At 44.6% G+C, this 19,946-nt stretch overlaps 1 protein-coding gene across 3 annotated transcripts in view; it reads left to right on the forward strand.

Annotated features, from left to right (window-relative positions):
* The window catches only part of LOC147444725 (putative protein phosphatase 2C 59), a 58,728-nt gene extending 40,658 nt beyond the window's left edge, over positions 1 to 18,070 (forward strand). For all 3 annotated transcript variants that reach the window (XM_086527268.1, XM_086527270.1, XM_086527269.1), the window contains 4 exons: positions 1,002 to 1,088; positions 1,186 to 1,277; positions 17,480 to 17,554; positions 17,636 to 18,070. In XM_086527268.1, the coding sequence (XP_086383394.1) occupies positions 1,002 to 1,088; positions 1,186 to 1,277; positions 17,480 to 17,554; positions 17,636 to 17,764 (383 nt within the window). In that variant the 3' untranslated portion in view covers positions 17,765 to 18,070. The remainder of the gene's footprint in view (positions 1 to 1,001; positions 1,089 to 1,185; positions 1,278 to 17,479; positions 17,555 to 17,635) is intronic.
* Positions 18,071 to 19,946: the final 1,876 nt, after the last annotated feature.

Genomic DNA, 19,946 nt, shown 5'->3' on the forward strand with positions numbered 1-19,946 from the left:
CTTCAAAGATCTTTCCATAGTGCGCAACCAAAGCCTCTGCCAACTGTCGGGAGGAAGATGTTCACTCGCTAGAGGAAAGCTTAACTCATTTGATGTCCTGAGAGCGACGAGAACGATGTAAGTCCTTGAAACTGTTTGGAAGCACATCCTTTATCAACAAAAGCATGCTGCCTTGCACTCATCTTCCATTTAGCCAATTTCCGCTCATCGTTATGCCGTATAGTAGTACAGGCTGAAATCAATGCATTAAGTTCAGTTTCCAAAACGGTCGAGGAATTAGCACGGAAAACATCATGCTTCAGATATGCATTATTGACATGTAAAAGTCGTTTCCTAGGCAAAGAAGCAACCTCCGTATATGGGCCAAAGTTTAAAGCCAAACATGTAGGAGCATGATCCGAAAGGCATAAAGTGTAGTCGACCCTCATATCACATACAAAAGTATCACAGTGCTGTCTGTGAAAAAGATTCCAGCGGTCAAGGCGAGCTTGATAAGAGGATCAAGCATCACACACACACACACACACACACACACACACACACACTTTTTTTTTACAGTAACACACACACGCACACACACACACACATACACACTTTTTTTTTTTATAGTAACACACACACACACACACACCCTATCTCTTTATTAACAATTACGGATCAGTGTGAGGAAAAACCTACAAAAATTGTAATTTTAGCCCAGTCCCAAAACCCAAAAGAGTTACCAAGCTGGCATTCAAACTGAAAATAGTCAATGTGAGACTCCAAAATGACTGTCAGGACTGGCTATGAAAGCTTGAAGATTGCAATGTATTTGTGGAAAGCAGTGTGTGTCCCTGAAGAACAAAGGCAGAAGAATTTGAGTTTTATACTTTCAAGCCAGAGGTTTTTTAGCTTGTCTGTTACTTGTCTCAGCTCCTTTCTCATATCTGCCCTGATAGTATGTCAAATTGCTGACTGGAATTATCTATAATTTATGAATGTGGTACGGGTTTCTTTTGCAGCTGTTCAGCTTTCCATTGATCACAAGCCAGATAGGCAAGATGAGCGGAAGCGAATTGAGGACGCTGGAGGAGTCGTTATGTGGGGAGGTTGGCTTGTGACTCTTTTGTGATTCTGTGTCATTATGGGGTATGCTGTGTTATATCATCGGGTTTTTGGGTATCGCGTTCATGCTTGAAACTGCAGGCACTTGGCGGGTTGGGGGCGTGTTAGCTTTGTCGAGAGCTTTTGGAGACAGGCTATTGAAGAGATATGTGGTAGCAGATCCTGAGATTCAGGTGAAATTTCCTTCGAATTGAGAGCACACTGAAAATTTTGCATTTTAAAATGGACAGAGATTACGTTAGATTTTGAATATATTTTGGCCGTTTTAGTTGATATCCGCTGAGCATCTAGTGTCTCCAACAGAAATATTTTGCTTAAGCATTTTTCCTGTGTGGCATTTAGTAAAAGATGTTTTTAGCATGGCGTTTTGGCTTTCTCCATACGTTTTACCTCTTAAGCTAATTTAAAGGGGCTTAAGAGAGGGTGGTCAGGCTGCTGACTTTTGTAAAGTATGTTGTCCAGGAAGTTGGAGCATATACTTGAAATGTGCAAGGTATATCAAAGGTGACATACCTCTTGAACATAAATTTAGTAAAGTTTTGTCCCTCTAAGGAAAGTGCCGGTAGGTACAACATAAGTCTTGATTTCTAGGCTTCCATAACAGCTGCCTTGTGCCCCTCAGTTGCATAAACCTTCCAAGCTGCTGTCTCTCTTGATGGAGATTCGACTTATGGTTTTCTTAACTCCGGTTAATGATCCACTAACTGGTGCCTATGTTTCTCCAGAAGAGAAGAAGTTTTAACGTCGCAGGAACAATACCAAGAGACCTCAAAGATCTATCCAACGAGTCTTGAACTCAAGACCTGTTACTTGAGAGGGAATTGGGATATCCAACATAAGTCTTGATTTCTAAGCTGCCATAACAGCTGCCTTGTGCCCCTCAATTGCACAAGCCTTCCAAGCTGCTGTCTCTCTTGATGGAGATGTGACTTATGTTTTTCTTAACTCCGGTTAGTGGTCCACAAACTGGTGCCTATGTTTCTCCAGAAGAGAAGACGAGAAGTTTTAACGTCGTAGGAACAATACCAAGAGACCTCAAAGAAGTCTTGAACTCAAGACCTGTTACTTGTGAGGGAACTGGGATAACCAATCTACACACTTGGGTGATAGAAAGGTTGTTCTAGTTTCGTCTTCTAATACACAAGTACGCGGTCACCCATGAGAAGTTTTAACATCAGAGTGGCAATCCCAAGGGACCTCAATGATCCATCCTGATGAGTCTTCAACTCAAGGCCTGTAAATTGAGTGAACTTGATAGCCAATCTACCACATTTGGGTGATAGAAATATTATTCCAGTTTCCTCTTCTTTTTCACTGACAAGCGCGTGTGAGTGCGCACACACACTCACACACTTTTGTAAATCTCTGGGATTAATTTACAAGTGGGAAACCTCAAGTTGAGGAAAACCTACAGAAATGAACATATACAAAAGTGTGAACACAGAAGTGTTCATCTGCCAAAACGGGCTAAAAGCGACGAGAGGGGGAATAACATCAAAAATCATCTCACGAAATGCTTCGTGTGAAAGATACGCATTGTTGATTTGCAACACATGTTTCTTAGAAAGTGGCTGATCATAGTGTAGTTGCCCAAAGCGCAACAACATCACAACAGGAATATGATCAAATAAAAGCAAAGAATAGTCTATGATCATTTCGCACACTAACTCATCAAATTGCTGCATGTTATGGACATACGACCGATCTAATCTTGCAGGATATACAGAGTGAGCATTATGCAGAAATGTGTACCCCAAAACATTGGGATGCAATAGGGTCCACAAGTCCAACATCCATGTGCATGTAACGAGATTTGTCCAGGCCTGCAATTCTATATTCAGCATGTGCAAATGTCTTGTGGTGTTATATGATAAAGCGGGTGCATTGTTAAAATCACCACAAAGCAGCACATTGGAAAGCCATGGATAAGAAGACATCTCACGCCACAAAACAGCTCGTTGCCCCGAGGCCGTATGCGCCATAGACACCATCAAATTCAAAAATCTGGTAATTGATCGTACATTGGACCACCATCCAATGACCCATTGGATCATTATACGCCATAATTGGTTGCAACTTATGCCTAACCATAATCAAAACACCTGAGAAGCCTGACAAAGCAACATATGCTATCCAATATCCCGCACTATACGAGCATTGCCCAACATATTCTTGTTGATTATGCTCTTGCAAAACCACAATGTTTGCCTTACATGTTTGTACATAGTGCCAGGTTAATCTCCACTTATCAGGGTTACATAACCCATGCACATTATATGAAATGCAAAGGAAGGGACTAAGTTGATGTGCCCATAAGCACATCAATATCAGCAGCCCGGGACTCAACTATAGTATTCTGCATGCCTGTCTCAGAGGACGCAAAGCCTGTTGGTGATTGAGAAGTCCCATGAACCATAGCATCTCTGTAAGAGTGCACCACCTTATTCCATGCATCCGCAAGAGTACAATTATCGTTGCAAGGAAGAGGTTTTTGCCATGGAGATTTCACTTAAGGAGGGACATAATTGTGAGAAGAAAAATGTGAACATATTTTAACAGTCTTCTTGGGGGTTACCCAAGGAGATCCTTCCGCCAAATCCACATTTTCCCCTTATTCCTGGTTTTCATGAGCAGATAGAGACTTTCCTTTACCCGAAGGATTTGAGGAAGCAGCAGGTTTGACCTTGCCTTTATCCAAAGGTAGAGCATAAGGCAACACAGAAGCCGCAACAGCGGCAGATCTAGGGATAGGGACTTCTTTCTCATTAGAAACCAGGGACAACTGAAGGAGGAGGTTGCAAAATAGGCTCAGAACGTTCAGATTGCCTATGTCCAAATTTCCCACAACAAAAACATGAATTTGCAAATTTTCTCCATCTAAGCTTGAAAGGTTCAAGGTGAAGAAGCTCATCTTCCTGGGCTATTCACAAGAGTCTGATGGATACCGGCTGTATGATCTTGAGGCTAAGACCACCACAATTAGCCGTGATGTGACTTTCATGGAGCTTTTCATCACACCTGCAGAGGGGTAGCATCCAAGCCTATAACTTCCCTACCTCCTCCTCACCCACCTCCTACACCTGATCCTACCCCTATCCCTGTTCTTGTTCCTGTACCCTCTACACCAAGCGAATTACTTCACCCGATCATGCCATGTCAGATTCTGATTCTGATATGGATGATGGTTCTCCTTTGGTAGAGGTGGTCCCACCTCACAAGGAGAAGTTAGGACCTGGTTGGCTATACTGTACGGTTTCTTCCTCTGAGTTACCAGACTCGGCAAACCCGTTACTCTAGACAGCCTCGACGTTCTGCATGGCTCAAGGAGAGGCAAGTTTATGATGGCGCAGAGTTCGTGAACTTTGCACTCATGTCTCAGATTCAGGCTTCACTAGTTGAGCCTTCCTCGATGGAGGAAGCACTCCAGCATGATTGCTGGAAGGGTGCCATGCAGACAGAGACGGACGCTATCGAGCAGAATAAAACCTGGACTTTGGTTCCCAGTCCCAACAAGCGGAAGGTGGTTTCTACGAAATGGATTTTCAAGACAAAGTACAAGGCCAATGGTTCCCTCGACAAACAGAGGGCGAGACTTGTATTCAACCATTAAGACCTTTTTTCCCTCAAGCGACTTACGCACAAAAGGCCTCCTTTTCTGTTTCTTTGCCTGCACTCCCGAAGTCCCAGCTGAATCCTTGTCTTTGGTAGCCTTTTCTGACCCCTTTGACGCTTTAGGAGCCGTTTTCACAAAGGGCTTCTTCGCTGAATTTTTCTTTTGATGCCCTCCTTTCTCGTTGCTTGGAAACCCACTATCCTCTCCTTTCAACAAGGCAAGACCGGTGTTAGCAACTTCCATGAGCTGGGTGAGGGTAGCCACTCTGTTCTGGGTACAGTAGTCCTGAAGCCCTTTAGGCAGCACACAACAATACTTCTCTATCTGCAGTGTCAATGGCACAAGGTCACTACGAGTAACGCTTTACAAAAGCTTCGATTGTACTCCAGCAAGCTCTTGCATGTAGCCGAAGTAAGCTGGTGTCAATCTATCTTGACGTCGGCTTCAAATTCATTTGACAGCCAAGCAGATGCAAACATTCGTTCGAAGTAGACCCAAGTGGCTGGTGCGTGTCCTTGCATTAATAATGTCGTCCTGCTGGACAAAAGTGAGAGCCTGTGCTTTATCCTCGAAGCCGTTGAGAGTGCTAAACTTTACACAGCTGCACCATCTTCTTTGTAAGCTTTCGGCTTTTCCAATGCTCCCAAATTGTCATAAGGAATAGTCTGCAACATGGGCACTGTAGTAGGCATCATCGGCACATCTTGGCCATTAACATTTTGCGTCAGAGGTGCCATATCTGGCTGCTGTCCAGAAAAACCAGCCATGACAAAATGAGCGTGTGGCACCCCAAACTGGCCTTGGTTGCTCTGAAAACCTTGCTGCATGCCGATGCTACCATACATGGGGTTTGGCATCATGCCTTGCATACCCCCAAACACTGTTCCTGGCATGTACGGCTGACTTTCAGGCCCATAACTAGCCATACTATGGAACGCAGATCCACCCCCGAAATACCCAGGATGTACTGTGGGTGGTGGAAAAAGTGGATGCATTGCCTGGTAACCAGTTCCCTGTCCATTCAAGACAACATGCGGGCTCTGAAAGGTGGCGGGCTGAATTGGCATAACCTGTGGAATAGGCGTCCTAACCACCTGTTCAAGGACGGCAGGAACCTGTTTTGGAGCCCCTGGCTCCGCAACATGCAACTGTTCCCTATCCTGCTGAGACGCATGAAGTACTTGGGCTTGAGCCTCAACAAGCTCTATTCGTGGTGTGGGTTGCCTATTTTGCTGTGGCACTGGTGGCGCTTGCAAGAACTCCATAAACCTTGGGTTCTACGCCAATTGCGAAAACACATTCACCGCGGCAACTAATTGAGTCTTGAACGCATCATCCTCGAGTTGCCGTGTCATAAAGCCCTGTATTGGAGGGACATTCATATCAACAGGAGGTACAGACTGACGTGGCCGTGAGCTCTCGCCAATCTCGAACACCATAGGAATTTCTTGTCTGTCCTTCGAAGAGGAGTCCTCTTCCATAATGCCCTTCCCTTTGTCGGCCATAGTGTAATCCCGCGTTTGTGTATTCTATGTCTTTACCCAAAACAACCGAGGCTCACTTTTTGAGGAAAAAGTGATTGATGTCCCGGCAACGGAACCTTGAAACCGGCCCGTGGGGCTGTAGGCTTTGGCTTTTATCTGAATTTTTTTACCTTAGACACACACACAGAGCACTTTACCAAGGTAACCTGCGACGGGAATTAGCACTTAAGCACACACAAGGCTCGGAAGCTAGAATGCCCCGAGCAAACGCCGACAACCTGTAGGCCCCAAAATTGGCGTCCCTTTCGGTATTTCTTTATAGTTTAAGAGGGTAAATTACAAAGTAGAGTCCTGGGAATTCTTTAATTCCCCTGCTGGAACTCACTTCCACTGGCATAAACCCTCTGATTCCTGCCTAAAAACAGTAAATTCAGCACGTTGTATTTATTGGTTTTTGCCCTGTTTTCAGCCCTAAATAGTCCCTAAAGTGCCCTCTAGCAGTGGGGCACTATTCCCAAGGGTTCTGGCGTCCGTATGGCTGAAAAACAGTCAAAATACAGCGCATAACCAGCATTGAAATCGCACCTGTACGGTGAGGTTATGACCCTCACCGGTGCCTGCTTTTGGAGCAGCAGTCAGCTACTCTCGTTCCTGGTCAAGGAGGCTCTTGCCTCAACAAAAACGCATATAACGACAGCTGTACATGAGTCAAATGAAGAGTCCTCTTGTGGGGCATCACATTACTGTACGTACGGAAGAGAGAGAGCAGTGTGAGGTGTGCAGGACATGACTTCTTGCACCACACTATACATGAGAGGGAAAGCTTGCAAGCAATAGCTCTTAACCTGTGACAGCTTGCAAATGAGGCCCCTCCCAGCTACAAATCGAGCGTCCCCTCTTCTGCATGAGGCAAGTTCATGAAAATGTGCCACTTGGCACGTTTACACACAGTTTCCCGCTTCGGGCTTGTCGCTTAAAAATCTCCCGATTGGTTGCCCAGTTGACTTTGTAGCAGAGTGCTAAAATGTTCCCCTTGTCATTCCGGAGGCAATGACGCGAACAAATTTCATGGCCCAAAATAGGAGATGCTTCCATTGGGCTCACACTGGTCTTCTGACCATCTATCCCCATTGGGACTGCATCCAAAAATGCAATGTGGCCCGATTGTCGGGTACTTTTCCTTTGGTGACCCCATCTTGGCTTTATGCTTTTATTGAGTTCACTTCCTAGTATCCACCAACTTGCTAAGTGCGACGGGGGGACCTACATGATCTTGAATTGAGCCTAGACATCCTCTTACTATACGAATTCCAGTGCCGACCAACTTCCCGTCTGTGGGTGAAACTAGCGTTCACATTGGCCATACAATGTCCGACAATTTGCAACTTCAAAAAGAGGGTCTCAAAAATGAAACAAAAATCATTGGAAAGAAACCAACAACTAAGGTTAGCAGTTCCCACGTCCTCGTGACATAGTTAATAGTTGCCACATCCTCGTGACACTTGCACTCACACCAATGTTGCTTTTTCCCACCTCACGTCGATTGGCTTGCCGCTAAGTGCAAGGTCCGCTCTCAATGAGTGGAAAAGAGGAATGAGGGGAGGCTAGACAAGCCCTTCTTTGTTGGGTTACCTGCCCCTCTTCAAAAACAGAGATTAGGGATCGATACGCCCAAGTGGTCTTGGGTTACGTGCAATCACAAAAAGCAAAAAAAAAAAAGTGGTTCTTTGTGCTTCTTTCCTTGAGTGATGATACTGAACACTACCAAAGGGCTCTGATACCAATGTATTGTGTGGCGGAAGTGAATGATGGTGTAAGCTCAGGATGAGTGATCAATTCGTTTTACTTAGAGGAAGGGAGAGCCTTACTTACTTTGAGAGAGAGTGTGCAATGATCAAAACAAAGAGAGAGTGGGAACTGTGAGAGAATAGTGTTGAGGGTGCTAGAGAGAGAGAGAAAGAAGAGACGACACCAGATGGGGTCCCAAACCCTCCTCCAAGGGCCCGCTTCTCTATTGCTAGAGAGATATTTGCTTTAGATTGCACAAAGTCTGGTACAGTGGTTCCAAATGTTGTGGTACTTAATGACGACGATGATGATGTCGACGACGATGACCACGACGAGCTCGAGGCTAAAGGGTTGATTTTCTGAAAATAGAAAACGCTAGGGATGCTGATGGGATCGGGATCATGCGGCAAAGCTAAGGGGCTGATCTGTCGCTGGGAATGACGATGAAGGCTGAAAACTGAAAACGCTGATCTTGTCGCGATGAGAAGACTGATCGCGGCGAGGCAAGGCTGATTTGGTGAGGTGCTGCAGCTGTACGCCAATGGTGAACAAAAACGCGGCTGGCTGAAAATGCTAATGTCCAAAAACGCTAGGGATCCTGTTGAGAAAACGCTAGAGAGCCTGGGAACTGCTAGCACTGCTTGGGCAATGTGCTCCTGTGTTTGGTCTCTGTCTTCTGGCTTCTACTGGCGCCCCTTGGGCCACCTATATAGGTGCAAAAAGCTCCTTTACCTTGTCGGTGGCAAGGTCAACCATGGAATTGAAGCATTCTTCTAACTTACTGAGGTGAGATTTGAGTTCAAAATTCTCTTCCAAGACTCGATCAAGGGCTGGTTGAAGCTGAGTAATGCGATCGAGTTTGCTAGGGGCTGTTAGCACAACTGCAAAACTTGGTCGTGTTCTGGCAGGGGTCTTTGGGGTAGTCATCCCTGTGCTTCGGAAGGTCTATAGATCTGAGAAGGGCTCAATGCAGACCGGAAAGAACCACCGACGGGTTCAAGAAAACAAGGAGAACAAGAAAATGCAAAATCCAAAGAAAACATTTGGAAAAATCGTACGCCCTATAAACTCTCTGTAGAGCAAGGCTGGACCCTGACGATCTACTGCTCCTGCTACGGAAAGCCTCTACCTACTGCTGTAGAGAACTTGTGGAGTGAGGTCACGACCTACTGCCGACGAAAGCCTCAACCTCGTCTGTGGGCTTGTAGTGGGTAGACTTCCTTCTTAAATGCCAGGTAGTTTGAGGTGTTTATTGGCGCCATAGGTTTCTATGAAGTTTTGTTGGCAAACATTGATGCTCGTAATATGTTGCTTGAGTTGTCTCCATTGTTTTTTGGTACTCAGATGACACATGTATTGTCATGGCCCTTACCAAGGACTATCAAAGACTAATCCGTCATAAGTGATGAGCACGTGGCGATGTGTGCAAGTGAAAGAGGACGCGAAGAAGTGCAGGGTGTGTGCAGAGAGGGGTGGCGTTAGCCTGCAAGAGATTGGGTGCTAGCAGAACGATAGGGAGAGAGAGAGAGCACGCTATGTTGCAGGGGAATAAGTGATTGAGTTATTGAAACTCACATTCCCTTTATTATTTGTATAGGACCAATTTATAAGTTAGTGGCCAAGTTCAATGTGAACTTGGCCAAAGGTTAGTAACCTTTAAAATATACATTAAAAGGGGCCATTTGGGCCTTTAACCCAACAACCTCCCACTTAAAGACATAAATGGCACCTTTAAGCTACGTGACTCCCACCATCTCTATGCATAGATGATGTTGTGCTTTGGGTAAGCACTTAGTGAGAGCATCTGCTGGATTTTGTGATGTATGGACCTTAACCAATGTAATAAGGCCATCTTCAAGCACTTCTTGTATGAAGTGATACCGCACATCAATATGCTTTGTGCGTGCATGAAACATGGCGTTCTTTGCCAGACATATGGCACTCTGGCTATCACAACCAAGCTCACTGCATAGGCGTGCTTACCAAATAGCTTCTTTGGAAGCCTCAGTGGCTGAAATATATTCAGCCTCTGTCGTAGACAATGCAACAATCTTTTGCAATCTAGAACACCATGAAACAGCACCTACCGCAAGAGTAAATACATAGCCACTTGTGGATTTGCGTGTATCCACATCACCAGCCATGTCAGAGTCGCAACATCCCTTCAACTCCATTGGTCCTTTACCATAGCAGAGGCATTTGTTTTTAGTCCCTTTCAAGTACCTCATAATGGATTTCACTGCATCCCAATGCAACCTGCCTGGATTAGCCATAAATCGGCTCACAACTCCCACTGCATGAGCTATGTCAGGCCTAGTAGCAACCATAGCATACATAAGTGAACCACATGCTGAAGCATAAGGCACACTTTGCATGTCATTGGCTTCTTCCTTTGACTTGGGACAATCATCCTTGGAGATTTTGACATATGGCTGTAATGGCACACCAAGAGGCTTTGCTTCAGCCATGTTAAATTTGTCTAGCACCTTTTCAATGTACTTTTCTTGCGACAAATACAATAGGCGCTTGTCTCTTTGCCTTGTAACACGCACTCCAAGTAGATGTTCAGCTGTCCCAAGGTCTTTCATTGAAAATGCAGATTTCAGCTACCTTTTAAGAGCATCAGTAGTGCTTCTTTTCTTTGCAGCTATCAACATATCATCAACATAGAGCACATGAATGATAGGGTTGCCATCCTCATCACGTTTGGTATACAAACAATGGTCTGCATGGCTTCTTTTGTAACCATGTTTAAGCATGAAGCGGTCAAACTTCTTGTACCAGTGTCTACATGATTGTTTTAGCCCATACAAGCTTCTATTGAGCATACATACCATGTGTTCCTTGCTAGGAATAACAAAGCCCTCGGGTTGCTTCATGTAAAGCTCTTCTTCCACATCACTATGCAAGAAGGCGGTATGTACATCCATTTGGTCCATTTCCAAATCAAGAGCAGCCACTATGGCAAACAATACACGCAAAGTGGTCATCTTCACAACATGAGAGAGCACTTCCTGAAAGTCTATGCCCTTGGTTTGAACATATCCCTTTGCCACAAGCCTTGCCTTATACTTGGGTTTTGCATCAACAGTCTTGATTTTATATACCCATTTGTTAGGAATAGCTTCCTTCCTTTGGGCAATTCAACCAAATCCCAAGTTTGATTAGCATGCAAAGCTTTAATCTCTTCCTGCATAGCAAGCTCCACTTGTCGCTGTGCTCACATGTCTTTGCCTCTTTATACGTAAGAGGCTCTCCCTCATCTGTCAACATAATGTAATGCAAAGAGGGATCATATCTGCTCACAGGCCGTCTTTGACGAGTAGACCGCCTCACCCAATGATCTACATTATCCGGCAATGGGTTTACATCAGGTGGCATGATAAAACTATCAACAATGGGCTGTTGTACATCATTTTTAGCACCATTTTCAGCGTTGTTTCTTGGCTGCAAATGTCCTTCAGGAGCCTCAATTTGTTGTCCAACTTCATCTGGCTCAAACACCACTGGATCATCTATATTTTCAGCCATACGTGGTGCATCCTGAGGGTCAAAAATAGGCCTAACAGGTGGTTGGTCATGCTGAAATTTCACCCTTTTATGGTCATGCTTTGAGGCACAATTGTTTTGAAGCAGCCTTGCCTCATTAAAAACAACATCCCGACTGCGTACAACCCTTTTGAGCTGAGGTAACCAAATTCTGTAACCCATCTCGCCTTCTTCACCATATCCCATGACGAGGCCTTTAATGGACTTCGCATCTAGTTTGCTCCTCAACTCAGGTCTAACATGCACAAAGGCTTCACAACCAAAAATGCGTAAGTGATCATATGAAGTAGGCTTGCCAGACCAAACCTCTTCAGGGATGTCACCTTTCAAAGACATGTGAGGGGATCGATTGCATATATGCACTGCAGTTTTCAAAGCTTCTCCCCAAAATCCATGAGAGAGATTAGCTGTGGACAGCATGCATCTCACCCTCTCACAAAGTGTCCTATTGAATCTTTCAGCCACACCATTAGAAGAGGGGCTGTATGGCACAGTAAGCTCCCTCTTAATGCCCAAATTTTCACAAAATTTGTTAAATTTAGCACTTGTGAACTCCCCCCCATTGTCCGTACGCAAGCATTTTAGCTTTCTACCTGTTTGGGTGGTCACAAATGTATGAAATCTCTTAAACGCAGCAAAGGCTTCATCCTTAGATTTAAGCAAATAAACTCAAATTTTTCTAGAATGATCATCAACAAAGGAGACAAAATAGCATGCACCTCCCATAGACTTAGTAGGCATGCTACATACATCAGAATGTACAAGATCAAGCACACAAGATTTACGAGAGACATTGAAGTAATAAGAACTCTTTAATTGCTTGCCATATTGACATTCATTACAAAAGTCAAGCTTTATGACTTTAGCATCAAGCTTGTTCAAAGTACAAAGTTTAGAGAGGCCCTTTTGGCTCCTATGGCCAAGTCTCTTGTGCCGCAACTTCATGTGAGAGTTAATTTCAGCCAATGCAATAAACTTGCCCAACACGGCCTTTCCATGCATGCAGTAAAGTGTCCCTTTCTTTGTGCCCTGTACAATCAGCCTTGAGCCTTTAGTCATTTTCCATGATCCTCTCTCAAACAAGATGCTGTAACCATGCATATCCATCTGACCAACAGAAAGCAGACTCTTCTTGATTCCCGGCACATATCTAACATCATGTAAGACAAGCTCATTTGTGCCATCTATGGAGAGATGCACAGTGCCAATACCTTCAATGGAACATGTGTGATTGTTTCCAAGGTATACATGGCCTCGCTTGCCTGCGTCAAAAGTAGAGAAACACTCCTTGATAGGAGTCACATGAAATGAAGCACCGGAATCAACAATCCAAGTCTGGGATAATGTATCATTGACGGTCAACAAAGCATCAATAAGATCACTCTTGGTGATCTGCATGTCCTGTGAATGAACATTAAGAGAGGCATCAATGTCATAAGCATCATCATCTGACAAAGTGGCACACAAGATGTCCTCTACATCTGACAGCTCCTTAATCACAACACTAGAAGCCACATTGGCTTTCTCTTTGTCCTTTGAGCTATCCTGTGCATTTGTCTTGACTTCCTTCTTCTCTTTCTTTTTGTCTCCGCCATTCTTTTTCCGTTCTAACTCGGCTTTGTAGTACCAGCAACAATCGGGTTTCTTGTGACCTTTCGTGCCACACTGATAGCAAGTCACATCACCCTTGCCTTTGCTGGTATTTCCCCTTTCCTTACTCTTACTCTTACTCCTTTGTGCATAGACATTCTTCTTCTCTGTCCTGCTTCTAACCGTGTTGGTAGAGCTGCCTCCCCCTCCACTTGCTTTCCTCCTGATTTCCTCATTCAAGATAGAACCCCTAACACCATCAAAGGTCAAATTGGGGTTATTGGACAATGAAACCACCAATGTTTCCCATGACTCAGGTAAAGGTCATAAGGAAGAAGATAGCTTTCAGCTTATCATCAAAAGGGGGCAAGCCTGAATCCTGTAACTGCGACAAAGTGCCTGTGAACAACGACAAGTGCTCTGCAGCGCTCTTGGACTCATCTAGTTGCATGCCAACAAGTTTTCGCATCAAATGCACTTGGTTGACAGGCGTTGTATTCTCATACATTCCCTTTAACTTCTCCCACACATCAAAAGCACTTGTGAGACCTTTCACATCAATGACTGTCTCATCGGTCATGGCCATTTTAATGTATGTAACAACCTTCCTGCTCAAGCTAACCCATGTTTCATCCGTCATATTCTGTGGCTTTACCTGTTCAAGTGCCCCTTCACAATCCTTAAGAAATAGGATTCCCTGTATCCTGTCTTTCCAAAGGTCGAAGCCTGTTCCATCGAACCTCCTAATCTCGAAGAGATTCTTCACATCCGAAGAAGATGAGGCCTTTAGAAGCATGTAAGAGCAAAAGCCCCAATTTGTCGCATCAAAATTGCATGAAATTGAGCCACAAATGGTCATACATAGACAAAATTTGTCAAACGTGCGTAGATTGCATCAATTTTCACTTTCCCCAATGTAGTTGCATCATAAAAACACTTGCAAAAACCTGCGTAAATCTAAAATTTGCTGAAAACACCTGTTTTAGGACTTGTTTTTCGGCAATTTCAATGTTTTCGGGTAGCGGGGACTTAGCATAAGTGTTCCCACACCTTAATACAGCATTTGCAAAACCTGTATTTTGCTGTCATAACCTGTAATTTATTGATTTTGACCTAATTTCAGCCTGTTTTAGGTCAATTTCACTTGCGGGGAGCTCTCTAGTGTCCGGGGACGAGTCCTTTGGCGATGAAATTACAAAATCTCGCGTGAAAGTTGACCTCCTTGGCTGAAAATCAGCGTTTGCAGGTTTGGGAGCAAACCCTAATTGGGCTCTGATACCAGTTGATGAGCGCTCGGTGGTGTGTGCAAGTGAAAGAGGACGCGAACAAGTGCAGGGTGTGTGCAGAGAGGGGTGGCGTTAGCCTGCAGGAGATTGGGCGCCAGCAGAGCGATAGGGAGAGAGAGAGAGCACGCTATGTTGCAGGGGAATACGTGAGTGAGTTATTGAAACTCACATTCCCTTTATTATTTGTATAGGACCAATTTATAAGTTAGTGGCCAAGTTCACAAAGGTTAGTAACCTTTAAAATATACATTAAAGGGGGACATTTGGGCCTTTAACCCAACAATAAGTGCTCGGTATGGGTAGAAATCCTTGATTTTCCAACTTAGTAAGCCTAATAAGGAGTCATGTCTTGCAAACCATGGGTAGGAGAACGGTTCTGGATGTAAACCGTCGTGTTGCACGTCTCTGCCCAGTAAACCCAAGGCAAAGAAAAGCATGCGCAAGCATCACACGAGCCATCTCCATGATAGTCCGATTCTTCCGCTCAACAACTCTGTTCTGGGAACGAGTGTAAGGAGTAGTAAGTTGACGCTGCATGCCCTCTGATTTGCATCACTGTGCAATGTCCTTCGAGGTGAACTCACCCCCTCCGTTTGAGCGAATACATTTGACGTGCAAGTCCTTCTCCTTTTCAACCATCATCTTCCCATTTCGAATGAAACTGAAAACCCCCGACTTGACTTTAAGAACGAAGCCCAAGTGTACCTGCTGAAATCATCCACAAGCACAAGCAAAGCTCTGTTGGATGCCTGCTTCGGAAAGGCAACCCTGTGTTGCTTGCCCATATTGCAAGCCTTGCATATGCCTGATAAGGAGCGTATCGCTGGTAAACCCTCTACGGCCCAAAATAACCGCTCAGACAACCACTGGATGGTGTCCTGACGAGCAAGGGAGTGATCAACCGCACAAAGGCTGAAAATTCAGCCTGCTGTCCGCCCAAAATACGCTGCAAATGGTGCTGAAAACGCTGCTGTAATAGAGATTTCAGCGTGCCTGTACGCCACCAATTGGTACTGGAGCGTCGCAGAGTGTCAGAGGAGGAGGTTCTCGCACTTTTCAGCCGTCGAGGGGCTGAAAACAGAGAAATAATAGTAAGTAATAAGTACCAAAATGGTGCAGACTGGGTGTAGATACCTGTCCAAGGCGTAGATCTGCAAGTGCCAGGCGGTAGAAGGGTCTCCCGTACAAGTCTTGGCCTCTCCTTATCGTGCAAGAGGCTTAGTGTTTGCTGAAAACGCAGCAACCTCAGAAAACGCAGCAAGGGGAAAAACGCAGATTTGGTGTAAAAACACATGCATGTCTTGGTGCCGATCTGTTGCGGTCTGATGCAGGGAAGGAGCGCCAAGGGAGAGAGGAGGAGATCGTAGCCTTTGTCTGCAAAAACGCAAGGCTGGTCCCAAAGACGCTGGCTTGGATCTGCAGAAAACTCGAGGCTTGGATCTGTAGCGTTTTGCAGTTTTGCCGCAATGGAAACAGCAGAAGTGCTAGGGCTAGGCAATGGAGGGGAGATCGTTGAAGATGCTCCGTGTTTTGGCGACTGATACCATGTGAGAGTGAGCATCGGAGAGGGTGTGAGCCACGTGCGCCGAAAATGTTGGAGGGAGAGAGAGAGAGAAAACACAAGTGCTTTGCAAATGATGCTCTCAATACACAATCTAAATGACTACAAGACCCTAAGCATTCTATTTATAGAATCTTAGGTTAAGGTAGAGAAAAATGTGTAACTGGTGCAAAAAACATAAAAGCCCAAAAATGGCTAAAAATGTGTGCACCAGCCAGGCTTAGAAGATGACCGGCCGGACACGTGCTAAAGTGTCCGCCCATGCAATCTACACGATGTGCGATGGGTGGCCAACCCGGGACATTCACTAGCCGTACAAAATGGCGAAGCAACGGTGGTTTAACTCTAACAGCTACATGGACATCTACATACCACACAACTCACAAGTGGCGATTGGTCAGCTCATAGTATCATCACACAGGCTAGAGATAGAGGTGGGGCATGCTCATGGCATCCCTAGGGAGGAGAGAGTCTGCTGAGTATGCAAAGAGGAGGTGGAGAGTGAGGAACACTTTGTTTGCAGATGCAGGGCTTATGGTGATATTAGAGGCCGATACGAGTCATTCTTCAGAGGCAGCCTACCCTCCGTGAGATCGTGCACTCTCGAGATCAGAGACAGTTGTGGCGCTACTTGTTGGAGAGTGAGGAGCACTTTGTTTGCAGATGCAGAGCTTATGGTGATATTAGAGGCCGATATGAGTCACTTTTCAGAGGCAGCCAACCCTCCGTGAGATCGTGCACTCTCGAGATCAGAGACAGTTGTGGCGCTACTTGCTGGAGATACAGAGGCATAGAGACTCACTTCTACAGCTACCTACAGACACAGCTCACAGATTTTTTCCAGAGGACCACACCCCCTCCAATCCTAGATCCGCTTAGGGGAGTGACTCTCCAGCAAGCTGAGACGAGATGGGCTAGACGACGCCCACGTGTTACTGGTGCTAGTCCCCATGACTCCACCTCAAAAAGATTGAGGAGATCCAGGCCCGAGCACGTTGAGCTGCTGAGGAGAGAGGAGCCCAGATGATGGTCCACCCAGATGCGTTCATTCGAGCAGCCCTTGCTCACGATCCTCCCATGCACCACATTTTACACCCTCCTGTTGACACAGGATGGAGCTAGCTAGCTTGATGCATGTGCATGATTGTACTACCTGAGCATATAGACATGCACATATCCCTAGTACTAGAGCTCCATCTCCACACACACACACCCCCCCCCCCCCCCGCCCCCATTTCATAGATCCCATCACAAACCAAGGTTTTTTACCCTCCTTTTTCTGTACCAATTTAGATTGTTTTCTTGATTTGTCTCATAGGCCAACTTCAGCCTCACATAGACGTTAAAAATCAATCTCTCTCTCTCTCTCCCCCCCCCCCCCCCCCCGCCCCACTGCACACGCAGTCACGAGCATGCACACTGCATCATCTGTTTTGTAACTTAGCCTTTTGAAGCTTGGAGTATGACAAGAAGAGTAACGAACCTCATTGCTTTGGTGTAACAGGAACAGCAAATAACGAGGGATGTAGAGTTTTTGGTCATTGCAAGTGATGGGCTTTGGGATGTCATTTCAAATGAGGTTTGTGCTTATCGTTCTGGACATGACTTAGCCTGGCCATTTTCCTCTTTCTTATGGACTTGATGTATGTCATGTTGGCAGGAGGCTGTGTCCATCGTACAATCCATCGAGGAGCCAATGGATGCTGCTAAGAGCTTGACTGAGGCAGCATTCCGGAAAGGGAGTGCTGATAATATCAGCTGTCTTGTTGTTCGCTTTTACCATCATTAACAATAGAAGGATGCTTGTGAGATTCTATATTCTTATAGCAAGGCTGCATCCGTGTGGTGCAAATAATAGGGGAATGAAGTAACATCCCTTCATGCATTTGGTTTAGTGGGTCTCTGAAATTGGCAAAGTTTCTTACCTTTTTGTGAGGAAATGAAGCTTTTAGGTCAAGTTTCCTGTTTGGATATGGGTTTATGTAACTTCTCTTTTACGCATTCGGCTTAATAGGATGCATGTTTGTTCTAGTAGTTTAATCTTTGGTTATTGCTCTATACAATCAAAAAATCTGAACTACATGCTTTTGTTTTTCTCTACAATTTGTTGTAACAGTGAAAGTCTCCTTTTGGTAAAAGTGTTAATACTCTAGAGGGGTCTCCTGTGGTATGACGCGAGGGGTCTCAGCCGAGGTCTCTTGTGGTGTTTGCTGTAGAGTGGGCTCCACAATATGATTTTATCATCAAAGCCCCTGTTTTATTCTCGATCTGGGTAGTTAATAACGTGTTTTCGCAGATGAACTTATTGCAAGAATTTGAGTTCTTGTCAGAGCGCTTTTCATTCATTCTGAACCTTTTTCTTTTCGTTCATTATGAACCTCATTCCTTCCCAGCTTTACAAATTTTTGGAGAATAAATCTACTCTGCTTGTCTCTGAAACTCGAGGTGTCTAAAGAACGCTTGCCAATCCCTCCTTGCAAAGGCACAAATGCTGTGTTTGCATTAATGAATTCCAACAATAAGATGTATTACTCAAAGAGCATAGCTCAGTTGGTTGAGCTTGGTGATGTAACCCCAAGGTTCGAGGTTCCGAGGCTCACGGGCTGTGCTCGATGGGTGTTACCAACTTCTCCATTGGGGAAGTCATTTCCACGGTATGGCCCCCTGTAGGTGCGATGTGTGTAGCAAGTCTGTCTGTAAACACACAAATATGTGTAAATTAGGGCCACATGGAAGCCATCAATGGCACACCTTTTTTCTTGTTTCTCGTAAGATTGGCGCTAACTAAGCATCAATATGTATATGTAGGACGATTGTGAGTGATTGTTGACATCTGTTTTCTTTTTTTCTATAAAGAGGAACATTGATTAATGGGTCACACACTATTTCTCATCCTCTTATGTAGGCCATTGTGATATTGTGCTGCGATTTTCCCAGTATTAGTGAGGTTTATTACCAACCTGAAGGTTCGTCACCGCATTTCTTAACCTAATCTCTTTGTAGAGACTCTTTGAAGAGTTGTTTTTTGTTGTGGTGGTTGAGAAATGGTATTGATAACCACAATACCAGGTTGACAACTTCTGGATCTCTCTTTGAGATCTCTTTTGAAAAGCTTAGTTGTAAGAAATCGAGTAATTAACGACATGCAAGTTCTTTTTTTGTTGGGAGACTTGAAACTGGCAAGGACTGGTAACTTGGGTACTAACGAATCCGTTGACACCTCCACTGCTGGATAAAATCTTGTTTGCATTGGTGCAAGTTCCACATTAATGCCAATAATGATACTGTTTCTTAATGCTTTGTTACTAGAGGTGTAGCATCTTAGCACTATTAGTTTTTCTTTAGGAATGAGATAGCCCTTGTGGGTGTTTGAGAGAGAGAGAGAGAGAGAGAGAGAGAGATAACTTAAGCTCTTATGCCTCTTAAATTCTTAGGCGTTTTAGGCTCTCATAACTTAAGCTCTTATGCCTCTTATATTCTTAGGACATCACAATGTGTCCGGTACCTTTTCCTATCTGTGGATGCAGCACTCATTGGTAATTGGCAAATAAAAATGTTGATATACCTTTCTTTGAACTTCTTTTGTTTCTTTCTTCTTCTTTGCTATCATTTCCTACGACAAAGATGTTGCTTGACGCTCTAACAAATTAAGGAACGTCGGGGATAGGTTTGCAAAGAGAAAACTGCAAGAAAAATAAGGAATGCTTTACATAAGAAAGCTAAGAATTTGTGTAAGTATAAGGGGGATTAACCCCCCCCCCGTCCCCAAAACCAACCAGGAAAAAAAGAAAAAAAGAAATATGCAAATTCTCCTTTAGGAGAAGATGTCCAGTGACGCTTGTACATAGCGAATGCTTGATTCAGGGAAACTAAGAAAGTTTGTAGTTATCAATGGTGGAAGAGGATTAAACCCCGGTGGCCTAAAATGTATATTTTTTCATTTAGTGAAACAAGCATTATTATCTTGATCA

The sequence above is a fragment of the Adiantum capillus-veneris genome, chromosome 13 (assembly GCF_014529385.1).
Source record: "Adiantum capillus-veneris isolate H3 chromosome 13, ASM1452938v2, whole genome shotgun sequence".
NCBI classification, from domain to species: domain Eukaryota; kingdom Viridiplantae; phylum Streptophyta; class Polypodiopsida; order Polypodiales; family Pteridaceae; genus Adiantum; species Adiantum capillus-veneris.